Source organism: Equus caballus, chromosome 16 (genome assembly GCF_041296265.1).
Source record: "Equus caballus isolate H_3958 breed thoroughbred chromosome 16, TB-T2T, whole genome shotgun sequence".
NCBI lineage: Eukaryota > Metazoa > Chordata > Mammalia > Perissodactyla > Equidae > Equus > Equus caballus.
In genome coordinates, this window is record NC_091699.1 from 58,574,664 (window position 1) to 58,588,323 (window position 13,660).

Consider the following 13,660-nt stretch of genomic DNA (forward strand, 5'->3'; position numbering starts at 1 on the left):
CAGAGATCATCAAAGAGTCCCACCAATGGGGGCTGCTCGTGAGCTTGTCTTCTAAGCCTGGCACCACAAGGCCATCCTGAAGCTTGGCCACAGGAGCCACACAGTGACTTTTCCTGATCCACACAGTGACTCTTCCAAAAACCTACCTCCCTGCTCAAGCCCACAACCCAGCCTTCCACCCCACTCATTCTCAGAAGATCTTGCTTCCCATATCACAGGAAATTGGCCCAATGTCACACACACATACACATCCTTCTCTGCCTGCTTACCCTACCTTCCCTCCAAATTCAAAAGATAAAAAGTCGTGCTTTTCCTGTATGGGGTATGGGAAAACCCAAAGGTCCACATCTGACTCCATGAGGAATTTGCTCCCTTGCCTATCAACGTCTTCAGACCCTCCCTCTCTTGGTTTATTCAACTACATTTCTAAACATTTTCACATCTCTTGGCACAGAGCAACTGACAAGAACATCATATTCCATGTTGAGGAGTTGAGACTTTTGTCTTGCAGTGTTAGGGAATTAGTAAGGAAGTGGCGTACTCAGATTTGACATTCCCAATAGTCACTATCAAAATTTTTAAAAAGGGAAAAAAATATATGAATGAGGAAATAGCAGCAAAGGTGGCTGATGTGGTCTTGCTACTAAAGAACTTTTCTGGAATGATATCAGAGGCTCTAAGAATGTAAAGAAGCATTACCTTTAGGTGCAGAGCAAAACGGCACTGTATCGCTGTAGTAATCATCTGGGCAGATCAAATGATGTTTCTGCAGCAACTCATTATCCACACACCATCTGAAGACAGTCTTCACTACATAGAAGGGAACGAGGACAAAGGTGTTTCAAGCCAGGCTGACATTGAAGAACTTGTACCAGAACTTTTTCATCCTCCAAGCCTAAACATTCTAACAGAATTCTTTCTCAGAACCCTGTGGCAATTTTGAGATTTGAGAAACTAATCAGCAAGTGTTTACCAGCCACTTAAAAGAAGTCAACCTTTGGACAAGGCTGTGTTGTGGTATTATTTGAGCTAAAATACTGTCTCTCAAGGAGAAGTCTATAACATAATAGAATTAAGAGAAGTCTGGTAGATTGAACAAATGGCCCCAAATCTTCACCCTTCTCTGTATCCACGCCCTTCGCCATGTGACTTTGCAGTTCCTGCTACTAGACTCACAGGGCACTTCTCCACCCTTGACTTTGGCCACGTGACATGCTTTGGCCAATGAGACGTTAGCAGGGTGTGAAATATGCTGCACAGCAGAGCCGTCCCTCTATGCCTTTGCCATCATCATGAGAAGAGCTTTCCTGGCCCTGAAAGGAGCTCCTGCCTCTTCATCTTGGACCCTGGTATGAATCTATATGGAGCAGACCAGAGCCCAACTTGCCTCAAAAAGTCAAGTTCAGTTGGACCCACAGCTTGAAGTCTGTTTAACCAGCCAAGCTCAAGCCAGTGTAGATCAGCCAATCCCCAACTGACCCACTGACCAATGAAAGAGAAAATCTCACTTAATAGAGTGGGAAGTCACTCATTAATATCGTTGGCTGATGAGCCAAGAAACAGTAAAGACATATTACTTAGAGGTATCCATAAGAATTAAAGCTAGAAATGGCCACTTTAGGCAAGTGGACTGAGGTTGGGAGAGACGAGGTAGAGGATTTTTTTTTCAATAGACTTTATATTTTAGAGAGTTTTAGGTTTGTAGCAAAATTGAGCAGAAGGTACAGAGATTTCCCATATACCCACTATGCCCACACATGCATAGCCTCCCCCATTATCAACATCCCCCACCAGAGTAGTAGATTTGTTACAATTAACTATCCTGCATTGATACACCATTATCACCCAAAATGCGTAGTTTACAGCACAGTTCACTCTTGATGTCGTACACTCTATGGGTTTGGACAAATTTATAATGACATGGGTGGAGGCTTTTTATATGTCATTAGAAGCTTTTCTAAACTAATTTTTTTAAACCATGTATATTAATAATTTGATAAAAATTAAGGAATAAATAAGATGAACAGAAGACTTGGAAGTTTTCAAACTTGTTGCTTGCTCCATTAACCAATATGGTATCTTTAAATGGCCTTTCCCTTTGGAGGTTCCCTATAACCAAGGTTACAGGTGAAGAATACATGTTTCTCCCATCATATATGTTAATTTAGGAATTTTGAGGTTTGACCCAGTTATTTTAATAGTCAAGGTGTGAGGAGGAAAACAGAAATCACTCTATGTATATCATATACAAAGGGGTTGAATGTAGGGGATTATGGAATGGGAGAAAGAAGGTCAAGGAAGCCTTCATTAACAGCTTAAGCCAGCAGCACTGAGACAGAGGGTTCTCAAGAAATTATCTGGAAGCTGCTGTGAAACTCACAGCTCCTCCATCATCTGCCTGCTACCACTTCTTGTGAATAGCAGTCTCCCCTTCCAAAACACACCAAGGGCCTCTCATCAGTGACCTATCCTGGAACCGCTGAGGACAGGTACATTCTGGGAAATGCAGTCCCTGGCCTCTCTTTTGCAATACAGAGACCTCAGCAGGGAGTGGCAGCAATGCCAAGTTGACACAGACCAGCCCAGTTCCCAAGGACTTTGGAGATGGCCTATTTGAAATATTAAAAGATCAAACTTCCACACAAAGGGCAAAGGCCATGTGGGAAGGAGATGTGTCCTCTCTTCTGATACCATTCTCCCCACATCCTCCCCCAGGGTGTGGGCAGTTAGGTGTTATGTCTGCAGAAGCAGGGGGCAGTTTGTTTATCAGATCTTTGGAAAGTCTCTCTCCATGTCCAGCCTGGATTATGTACCAGGTGAGCCTTGGAAAACCCTGCACTGGTCTTGTGACCATCCTCCTCCACCTGGGAAGTGTGGGCTTCACAATGACCATAGGCTCCTGAGCGTGGCTTTGCAAGAGGCTGGCTGTTTCGTTTCCCAAAAGATAATGTGGACAACTTATCAGCAAGGGAAGGGAATGAAAGGACAAGATGTTTTGCAGAATTCTGATCTTTCTCCATCTGTCTGGAGAATTTACACAGATTTGCTACCTTGTGACATCTGTATTAGCAAATAGAAAGGCTGCCTCTGTGCCTCAAATGAGAAAAGTTTCAGGGGGGGCCGGCCCCGTGGCCGAGTGGTTAAGTTCACACGCTCTGCCTCAGTGGCCCAGGGTTTCACTGGTTTGAATCCTGGGTGCTGACATGGCAACGCTTATCAAGCTGTGCTGAGGCGGCAACCCACATGTCACAACCAGGAGGGCCCACAACTAAAAATATACAACTATGTACCAGGGGGCTTTGGGGAGAAAAAGGAAAAATAAAATCTTTAAAAAGAGAAAGAAAAAGGTATCAGGGGCATGTCCTCACCATCAATCATCTAAGTTATAGAAGAGGTTCATGGGTCACCTTGCCCCGCCCTGAGAAACAGGAACCAGAGGGGTGTCCACGGATCTGCATTAAGGTCTCTACTTCTGCTACTTTTGAAATAAAAGAAACATTACCAGCAGAAGACTGAGAAACCAGGGCAGATAATGTCTGATTATAACAATATTATCGTGGGTAAAAAATAAAATGAAGGTCATTGAAAAACTCTCCCAACTGATGTTTGTTTCCCAGTTCTCAATATTTTATTTCATTTTCATTAAAAAAAAAACCCACCACCCAAACAATTATTTGGTCTCCCCTAATCTCCAGCCAAAAGAATCCTACCAAAGACAGGGATAGTATCTCACTCCCAGGGCTCAGGGCATACCAGGCAACCAATACAACCTCCTGAGAATCTGCTACCAATAATCTCTGTCTAAATCCACAATTGAGGGAGGGGTCCTGGCAGCTATATGACTCTGCTTGGTGGAGGGGCAAGCAGGAGGAAAGAAGGAACCCGCGCTGAGTGTTCACCAGTTAACAGGATCTGAGCGTCTAAGGTGGCAGGCCTGACAAAGGATAGGGCCTCACGCCCAGAGCCATACCCTAAGGGAAGTCATCTACACCTGTGTGACACTGCGCCTGGTCAATGATCCTTCCTCCTCCTCCTGACTGAAGAAAGAGATGGGCTCTGACAGCAGACACACTCAAGTTCAAACATGGGTCCCAGCCCTTCTGAGCTGTGGGAATTTAGGGAAGTTTATTTGATCTTCTCTCTAAGCTTGGTTCTCATACCTGTAAAATGGAGAGAAAGCCTACCTCAGAAGGTCATTGCAAGGATTCAGTGGGATAACCTATGCAGCGCATCTCCCACAGCATCTGGTCCCTAGAAGTGTGATGGACCCCATAAGGGTAATGCCTTTCTGAGCCACTACATCTTCTGCTTTTCCCTCCCTCCAGGTCACAGATATGTCAGGTCTCCTAACCCTAAAAGCACTGTCCCTTCTGCCTCCTGCACTGGAAAATGATAATTTCCAGGGATGCAGGAGGATAGACCAAAGTCTTGGGGGAAATAAAAGGAACCAGGGCTTCTTGGAGAAATGGCTGATTCCAGGTCTGGGGCAATAAATACACAAGATGAACCTGGAACATGTGACCATTCCCAAAATAAGGAATGTTATAAAAGACAACGGATGTTGCATCAAGAGAGTTAGGAGTCAAGCTGAAATGGCTCCAGGTGGCCAAAGATGGGACAACTTGAGCATCAATAAGGATAATAAATACAATTGTAGTTATGAAATCCATGAGTTCACAATGATACTATAAAAATGAACCAAACAAACCTCATTAGCGCCTTCAGAAGATGCTAGTGGAACCAACCCACTATTTTAAAAACTGGCAAATAAGATGAAAGGATTAATTCTGTCCCTACCTTGGGGTAACCAAAGTAGTTGCTGAAATGTTTCTCTTTATAGAGGTACTCCAGTACCATTAGCATTTCATTATAATTTACAACCCCTAATGAAATAATAGATCCAGACAAAGGCTGCCAGCATCATAAAAAGAGAGACATCAGGGGCTGGCCCCGTGGCCGAGTGGTTAAGTTCGCGCACTCCGCTGCACGCGGCCCAGTGTTTCATCGGTTTGAATCCTGGGCGCGGACATGGCACTGCTCATCAAACCACGCTGAGGCAGCATCCCACATGCCACAACTAGGAGGACCCACAACGAAGAATATGCAACTATGTACTAGGGGGCTTTGGGGAGAAAAACGAAAAAAATAAAATCTTAAAAAATAAATAAATAAATAAATAAATAAAAAGAGAGACGTCAGACATCGTGCACCTCTTGAAGGAAGCACACAGAATCAGAACCACCTGAAGTGGTTTTGCCCTTTCCCCAAAAACCTGAACCTAAACCTCATGAAGTCTCTAGAACTAATTACTGAACTGCAGGAAATACAGGGATCATTAGACTAGGTTAAATGACACACAACATTGAAATCTGCAAAACCCAGACTATGGACAAGTCTATAAGAAAAATAACCCAATTTCTTTAACAAAAATTGATTAAAGAAAGTATCACCAGAGAGGTATTGAGAAAAGTTTTCAGTGAATGCTGGTGCTGTGGTGATGGAGCTTTGATGAGGAACAAGATACTGGTGAAATCTGAGAATACCTCTCCACAAAATACTAGTCAATTACAATTTAATTTGGAGAATTTAATATGGAGAACTCCAGCAGACATCAACCTGACGAGGTGAGCAAGGTCAACATCACCTATGCCTTCTGATGTGCCACAGTGAGAAGAGCACAGCATAATTTATGTGACGTTGCTGCCAAGGATGAGCCTGAGTCCAGTCATGAAGAAACATTGGAACCATCCCACAGAATGAAAGGCCTGTCAAGAAGTGTAAAGAAAGAGGATTATGGGAAAATGTGGAGTAGGAAGCACCAGAAATCTGCCTCTCTACCCAGACAATAATTGCACTGGCAGAATCAGTCTAATGTAACTATTTTGGAACTCTGCAGTCAGTTGAAGGCCTATAAATTCCAGGGGAAGACTTGGACAGTAAAGTGCAATTAACTTCAGCTCTTGGCACTGCTGCAGCTACCCTTTCCCCATCCCAGCCTCAGGAAAGGCATCTATGCATGTGTTCCTGGAGCAACATGCACACAGTTTGTGGGAGCCAGGGTGAGCACAAAGGACTCTGGTCTCTAAATATCAGGGATCTATGCTCTGATCGCAGATTACTGCTTCTGATCACAGAGGTTGTAGACAAAGAGGTCAGTAGCTTTTGTTGTTGCACCTTTCCTACCGTTGCACCACCACCCCCTCCAGCTAAAGTGACTTCCAGGGAATTTAAAGGGCTGTCACCTCCCCACCACCCCATTCATCCTCCTCTTTTTCCCCTTTTGGGAACCAGATATTAAAGACTAGGACATTCAAAAACAACTGCCTATAAAGGGAAAATGAGAACATGACCACACACGCCCAGGGAAAGGCTCAGAAAAGACCTGAGAAGACCTTAAGTTTATACCTCAGGCTGACCCTCAGCACAGACAGCCTACAATAATTTAAATAAACAAAAACAATAACAAAACCCAGCAAACTCTGGGGAAGGGGGAGAATCTGATTTCCAGAGTTATCACATTATTAGATTCAAATACCCAGTCTACGATAAAAAAAAATCACAACATACAAACAAACAGGAAAATATGGTTCATTCAAAGTGAAAAAATAAATCAACAAAAACTGTCCCTGAAAAAGACCTGACTGCAGATCTACTAGACAGACTTTAAAACAGTTGCCTTAAAGATGCTCATAGAACTAAAGGAAGATGTGGATAAAGTCAGGAAAACTATGTATGAACAAAATGGAAATATTAATAAAGAGGGGGCTGGCCCAGTGGCATAGTGGTTAAGTTCGCACACTCTGCTTTGCTGGCGTGGGGTTCACAGGTTCCAATCCTGGGCATGGACCTAGCACTGCTCATCAAGCCACACTGTGGTGGGCAGTGTCCCACATAAAATAGAGGAAGACTGACACATATGTTTGCTCAGGGTCACTACTCCTTAAGCAAAAAAGAGGAAGACTGGCAACAAGTGTTCGCTCAGGGCCAATCTTTCTCACACACAAAAAAGATTAATGAAGAGAGTGAAAACCTAAAAAGAAATCAAAAGAAATTTTGGAGCTGAAAAGTACAATAACTGAAATGAAAAATTCACCATCAAAGGGATTCAAAGTCAGATTTGAGCAAGCAGAAGAAAGAATCACTAAACTTGAAGACAGAACAATGGAAAGTATTGAGTCTGAGGAATAGAAAGGAAAAAGACCAGAGAAAAGTGAACAGAGCCTATGGGACCTGTGGGATACCATCAAGTGGACCAATATTCACATGTGAGAGCCCCAGAAGAAGAGAGAGAAAGGGGCAGAGAGAATATTTGAAGAAATAATGGCTGAAAACTTCCCAAATTTGATGATATACATGAATATAAACACCCAAGAAGTTCAACAAACTATAAGTAAGACGAACTCACATCAAGATACATTATAATCAAACTTTTGAAAGCCAGAGACAAAGGGAGACTCTTGAAAGCAGCAACAGAGAAGCAACTCATTATATACAGGGGATCCTCAATAAGGTTATCAGCAGATTTCTCATCAGAAATCTCGAAGGCCAGAAGGCAGTGGGTCAATATATTCAAAATGCTAACAGGAAAAACTGTCAACCAAGAATCCTATATCCATGGGGCTGGCCCTGTGGCCGAGTGGTTAAGTTCATGTGCTCCGCTTCAGCGGCCCAGGGTTTCACTGGTTCGGATCCTGGGCACGGACATGCACCATTCATTAGGCCATGATGAGGCGGCATCCAACAGGCCACAACTAGAAGGACCCACAACTAAAATATACAACTATGTACTGGGAGGACTTGGGAAGAAAAAGCAGGAAAAAAAAAAAAAAAGAAGATTGGCAACAGTTGTTAGCTCAGGTGCCAATCTTTTAAAAAAAAAAAAAAAAGAGACTCCTATATCCAACAAAACTGTCCTTCAAAAGTGAGAGAGAAATTAAGACATTCTCAGATAAACAAAAGCTGAGGGAGTTTGTTACCACTAAGACTTGTCCTGTGAGAAATGCCCAAGGGAGTCCTGCAGGTGAAATGAAAGGTCACTAGACAGTAACTTGAAGCTGTATGGAGAGATAAAGATCTCGATAAAGGTAAATATGTGGGAAATTATAAAAAATTTCTATATGATTTAAGAGACTAATATAAAGAAAGAAAAAAACAACTATTAGTCTAAATGCTAATATTATAGTAACTTCAGTTTGTAACTCGAAGCCTTGTCTTTTACATAATTCAAGAGACAAATGCCTTTAAAAGAATTATTAGTTTATGTTTCTGGGCACACAATGTATAAAGATGTAATTTTGTGACATCAACAACTGAAAGGGGTGGGTATGGAGCTGTAAAGAAGCACAGTTTTAGCACGTTATTGAAGTTAAGATGGTATAAATTCAAATTAAAGTGTTACAACTTTAGGCTGTTAAATGTAATCCCTATAGTAATTGCAAAGAAAACAGCTATTAAACATACACAAAAAGAAATAAGAAAGGAATTTAAACATTTCACTACAAAAAATTGACTAAACACAAAAGAAGATAGTAATGCAGGAAATGAGAGATAAAAGAGCTATTAGTCATATAGAAAAAATAGCAAAATGACAGAAGTGCTTCCTTATCAGTAATTACTTTAAATGTAAATGGATTAAACTCTCCAATCAAAGGACAGAGATTGGCAGAATAGATAAAAAGACAAGATCCAAATATATGACATGTACAAGAGACTCACTTTACTTTTTTTCAATTATTTTATTAAAATCATAAAGGTAAGAGACTCACTTTAGATCCAAAGACACAAACAGACTGAAAGTGAAAGGGTGAGAAAAGATATCCCACGCAAATAGTAACCAAAAGAGAGCAGGGATGGCTGTACTAATTTCAGACAAAATAGACTTCAAATCAAAAGGTTATAAGACACAAATGAGGACATTATACATTAATAAAAGGTTTGATACAGCAAGAAGATATAACAATTATAAACATTTAAACACCTAATGACAGACCATAAGAATAATGAAGCAAAAATTGACAGAACTGAGGGGAGTAATAACTAGTTCTACCATAAGAGTTAGAGACTTGAATATCCTACTCACAATAATGGATAGAACAACCAGACGGAAGATAAGGAAACATAAGACTTAAATAACACAGTAGACCAACTAGATCTAACAGACTTATACAGAACACTCCCCAACAACAGCAGCATGCACGTTTTTCTCACATGCACATGGGACGTTTCCCAGACCATATGTTAGGCCACAAATTAAGTCTCAATAGGTTTAAAAAGAAATATATCATATAAAGTTTCTTCTCTGACCACAACGAGATGAAGTTAGCAATCAATAACATAAGGAAAACTGAAAAATTCACTAAATTGTAGAGATTAAACAACATACTTTTAAACAGCCAATGAATCAAAGAAGAAATCACAAGAGAAATCAGAAAATACTTAGAGACAAATGAAAATGAAAACACAACATACCAAAACTTATGGGACACAGTGAAAGTGGTGCTAAGGAGGAAATTTAGAGCTATAAACACATTAAAAAACAAGAAAGATCTCAAATCAACAACCTAACTTTATAATGCAAGGAACTAGAAAAAGAACAAACTAAACACAAAGCTAGCAGAAGGAACGAAATAATAAAAATTAGAGCATAGAGAATCAAAGTAGAGAACAGAAAAACAATAGAGAAAATCAATGAACCCAAAAGTTGATTCTTCGAAGAGATCAACAAAATTACAAAACTTTAGCTGTATCAACTGAAAAAAAAGAGAGAGATGACTCAAATGACTAAAATCAGACACAAAAGTGAGGACATTACTACCAATTCTACATAAATAAAGAGGATTATAAGAGAGTACTAGGAACAACTCTACACCAACAAATTGGATAACATAGATGAAATGGACAAATTCCTAGAAACACAAAACCAACAAAGACAAAATCATAAAGAAATAGAAAATCTAAAGTGACCTATAACTAGTAAGGAGATTGAATCAAAAGTGTCCCAACAAAGAAATGCCTTGGACCCAATGGCTTCATTGGTGAATTCTATTAAACATTTAAAGAACTAATATCAATTCGTCTCAAATTTTTCCAAAATTCGAAGAGTAGGGAACACTTCTTAACTCATCCTATGAAGCCAGCATTACCCTGATACCAAAGTCAGACAAAGATACTACGAGAAAAGAAAACTACAGATCAATATCCCTTATGAACACACAGGCAAAAATCCTTAACAAAATACTAGCAAATCAAATTCAGCAGCATATTAAATGGATTATACACCATGACAAAGTGAGATCTATTCCTGGAATTGCAAGGATGGTTCAACATATGAAAACTGATCAATGCAATACACCACACAAACAAAGTGAAGGGGAAAAAAAATCACATGATCATCTCAACTGATGCAGAAAAAAAACTTGACAAAATTCAACACCCTTTCATGACAAAAACACTAAAAAATCTAGGAACAGAAGGAACGGAACTACCTCAACATAATAAAAGTCATAGATGAAAACCCACAGCAAACATCACACTCAATGGTGAAAAACTGAAAGATCTTCCTCTCAGATCAAGAACAAAGCAAGAAAACACGGCTTCACCATTTCTATTCAGCATAGTACTGGAAGTTTTAATCAGAGCAATTAGTCAAGAAAAAAAATAAAAGGCATCCAAATTGGAAAGAAAGAAGTAAAATTCTCTCTGATTGCAGATGATATGGTCTTATATGTAGAAAATCCTAAAGATCCCACAAAAAAAAGTGTTAGAATGAATAAATGAATTCAACAAAGTAGCAGGACTGAAAGGTAACACACAAAAATCAGTTGCATTTCTATACACTAACAACAAACAATATGAAAATAAAATTATGAAAACAATTCGATTTACAATAGCATCAAAAAGAATAAAATACTTAAAAGCCAACCAAGAAGGTGAAAGACTTGTACAATGAAAAGTACAAAACATTGCTGAAAGAAATTAAAGAAGACCAGTAAATGGAAATACATCCCATGTTCATGGATTGGAAGACTTAATATTGTTAAAATGTCAATACTACCCAAAGTAATATACAGATTCAGTGCAATCCCTATCAAAATCCCAATGATGTTTTTTGCAGAAATAGAAAAACCCTTGGGGGCTGGCCCCGTGGCCGAGCGGTTAAGTTCGCGCGCTCCGCTGCAGGCGGCCCAGTGTTTCGTTGGTTCGAATCCTGGGCACGGACATGGCACTGCTCATCAGACCACGCTGAGGCAGCGTCCCACATGCCACAACTAGAAGAACCCACAACGAAGAATACACAACTATGTACTGGGGGGCTTTGGGGAGAAAAAGGAAAAAATAAAAAAAATCTTTAAAAAAAAAAAGAAATAGAAAAACCCATTCTAAAATTCATGTGGCATTTCAAGGAGTCCTCAATAGCCACAACAATCTTGAAAAAGAACAAACAAAGCTGGAGGACTCACACTTCTTGATTTCAAAACTTACTGCAAAGCTACAGCAATCAAAACAATATGGTACTGGCATAAAGAAAGACATAGAGACCAATGAAACAGAACAAAAAGCCCAGAAATAAACCCTCACATATATGGTCAAATGACTTTTGACAAGGGTGCCAAAACCATTTGATGAGAAAAGGACAGTCTTTTCAACAAATGGCGCTGGGAAAATTGGATATTCTCATGCAAGAATGAAGTTGGAACCTTATCTAACACCACATACAAAAATTAACTCAAAATTAATCAAAGACCTGAATGTAAGACCTAAAACAGTAACACTCTAAGAAGAAACCATAGGGCAAAATCTTCATAACATTGGATTTAACAATGATTTCTTGGATATGACACCAAAGGCACAGGCAACAAAAGAAAGAACAGACAAACTGGGCTTCAAGAAAATTAAAATTTTTGTGCATCAAAAAACACTACCAACAAAGTAAAAAGGCAACCCACAGAATGGGAGAAAATATTTGCAAGTCATATATCTAATGGGACAAATATCCAGAATACATAGAGAATTCCTAAAACTCAACAGCAGAAACATCAATTTAAAAAATGGGCTCAAACAGACATTTCTCCAAAGAAGATATACAAATGGCCAATAAGCACATGAAAAAATGTTCAATATCACTAATTGGGAAGGAAATGCATATCAAAACTACAATAAGATACCACCTCATACTCATGAGAATGGGTACTATCAAAAGCAAACAACAAACCAGAAAACAAGTGTCAGTGAGGATGTGGAAAAATGGAAATCCTTATGCACTGTTGGTGGGAATGTAAAACGGTACAGCCACTGTGGAAAACAGTATGGCGGTTCCCCAAAAAATTAAAACTATAACCACCATATATGATCCAGCCATTTCACTTCTGGGTATATACCCAAAAGAATTGAAAGCAGTGTCTCAAAGAGTTATTTGTAGTACATCTGTGTTCATAGCAGCATTACTTCGAATAGCCAATATGTGGAAGCAACCCAAGTGTCCACTAACAAATGATGAATAAGCAAAATGTGGTGTGTGTGTGTATATATACACACACACAATGGAATATTATTCAGCCTTAAAGATGAAGGAAATTCTGCAATATGTTACAACATGCATGAACCTTGAAATTATGCTAAGTGAAATAAGCCATTTGCAAAAAACCAAATACTGCATGATTCCACTTATATGAAGCACTTAGAGTAATCAAAATCATAGAGACAGAAAGTAGAATGATAGTTGCCAGGGGTTGGGGTTGGGGGAAGGGGGAAGGGGGATTTATTGTTTAATGGGTAGAGAGTTTCAGTTTTACAGGATGAAAAGAATTATGGAGATGGATGGTGATGATGGTTGTATAACATTATGAATGTATTTAACGCCACTGAACTGTACACTTAAAAATGGTTAAGGTGGTAAATTTTATGTTATATGCAATTTTACCATAATAAAAGAAAATTGGGGGAAAAAAACCAACCAACTATCAAGAACATGAAAGACAGGAAAAGATCAAGGAATTGTTCCAAACTCAAGAGTCTAAAACAAAGACAAGATAATCACATGCAACATGACTTCCCAGACAGGATCCTGGACCAAAGAAGAGAAATAGCCACTGTGGAACAGCTGGTGAAATCTGAATGGGATTTGTGAATTCGTGGTGAATGTTGCACCAATGCTGATTTCTTGGCTTGGAGGGTTGTATGCTGGTTACATAGAAGAGTGTCCCTGTTTTGGGGACATGCACACTGGAGTGTTTTATGGTAATAAAACATTACGTCTGCAACTTGCTCTCCAAATGTTCAGAATAGGACTAGAGAGTGGGCAATGAATGCAGTAATATATTAACGTCTGGGGAACCAGGGTGAAGGGCATATGGGAGTTCTTTATACACACCTGGAGGCATCTTGATGAAGGTCTCAAGGACGGATACTTTGGCCTGGTGCATCACCCGCTCTTTCTCCGCCAGGGCCCGTGCGCGGGCCTGAATGATATGTCTCTCCAACATTTCGACCTCATCCAGCCGTTGCTTATAGATCTCCCGAATCTGGCAGGTGGATGATCAAATGCACAGAAATATGGTGAGATCACATGGCGTTACTCAACCTCACTCCAGCATCAGGGCTTCTCATGAAGCACAGAAGAGCAGTCATAGAACTATAGAGACCATCTGGTCCAACCTAACAG

At 39.9% G+C, this 13,660-nt stretch overlaps 1 protein-coding gene across 4 annotated transcripts in view; it reads right to left on the reverse strand.

The window, feature by feature from the left end:
• The window catches only part of DLEC1 (DLEC1 cilia and flagella associated protein), a 67,036-nt gene that overhangs the window by 51,716 nt on the left and 1,660 nt on the right, over positions 1–13,660 (reverse strand). For all 4 annotated transcript variants that reach the window (XR_002800714.2, XR_011426974.1, XR_002800713.2 and 1 more), the window contains exons 2-3: positions 13,370–13,520; positions 700–810 (exon numbers count right to left, since the gene is read on the reverse strand). Coding sequence is in view for 1 of the 4 variants with exons in the window: in XM_005600820.4 (XP_005600877.3) it covers positions 700–810; positions 13,370–13,520 (262 nt within the window). In the remaining 3 variants the exon portion in view is untranslated. The remainder of the gene's footprint in view (positions 1–699; positions 811–13,369; positions 13,521–13,660) is intronic.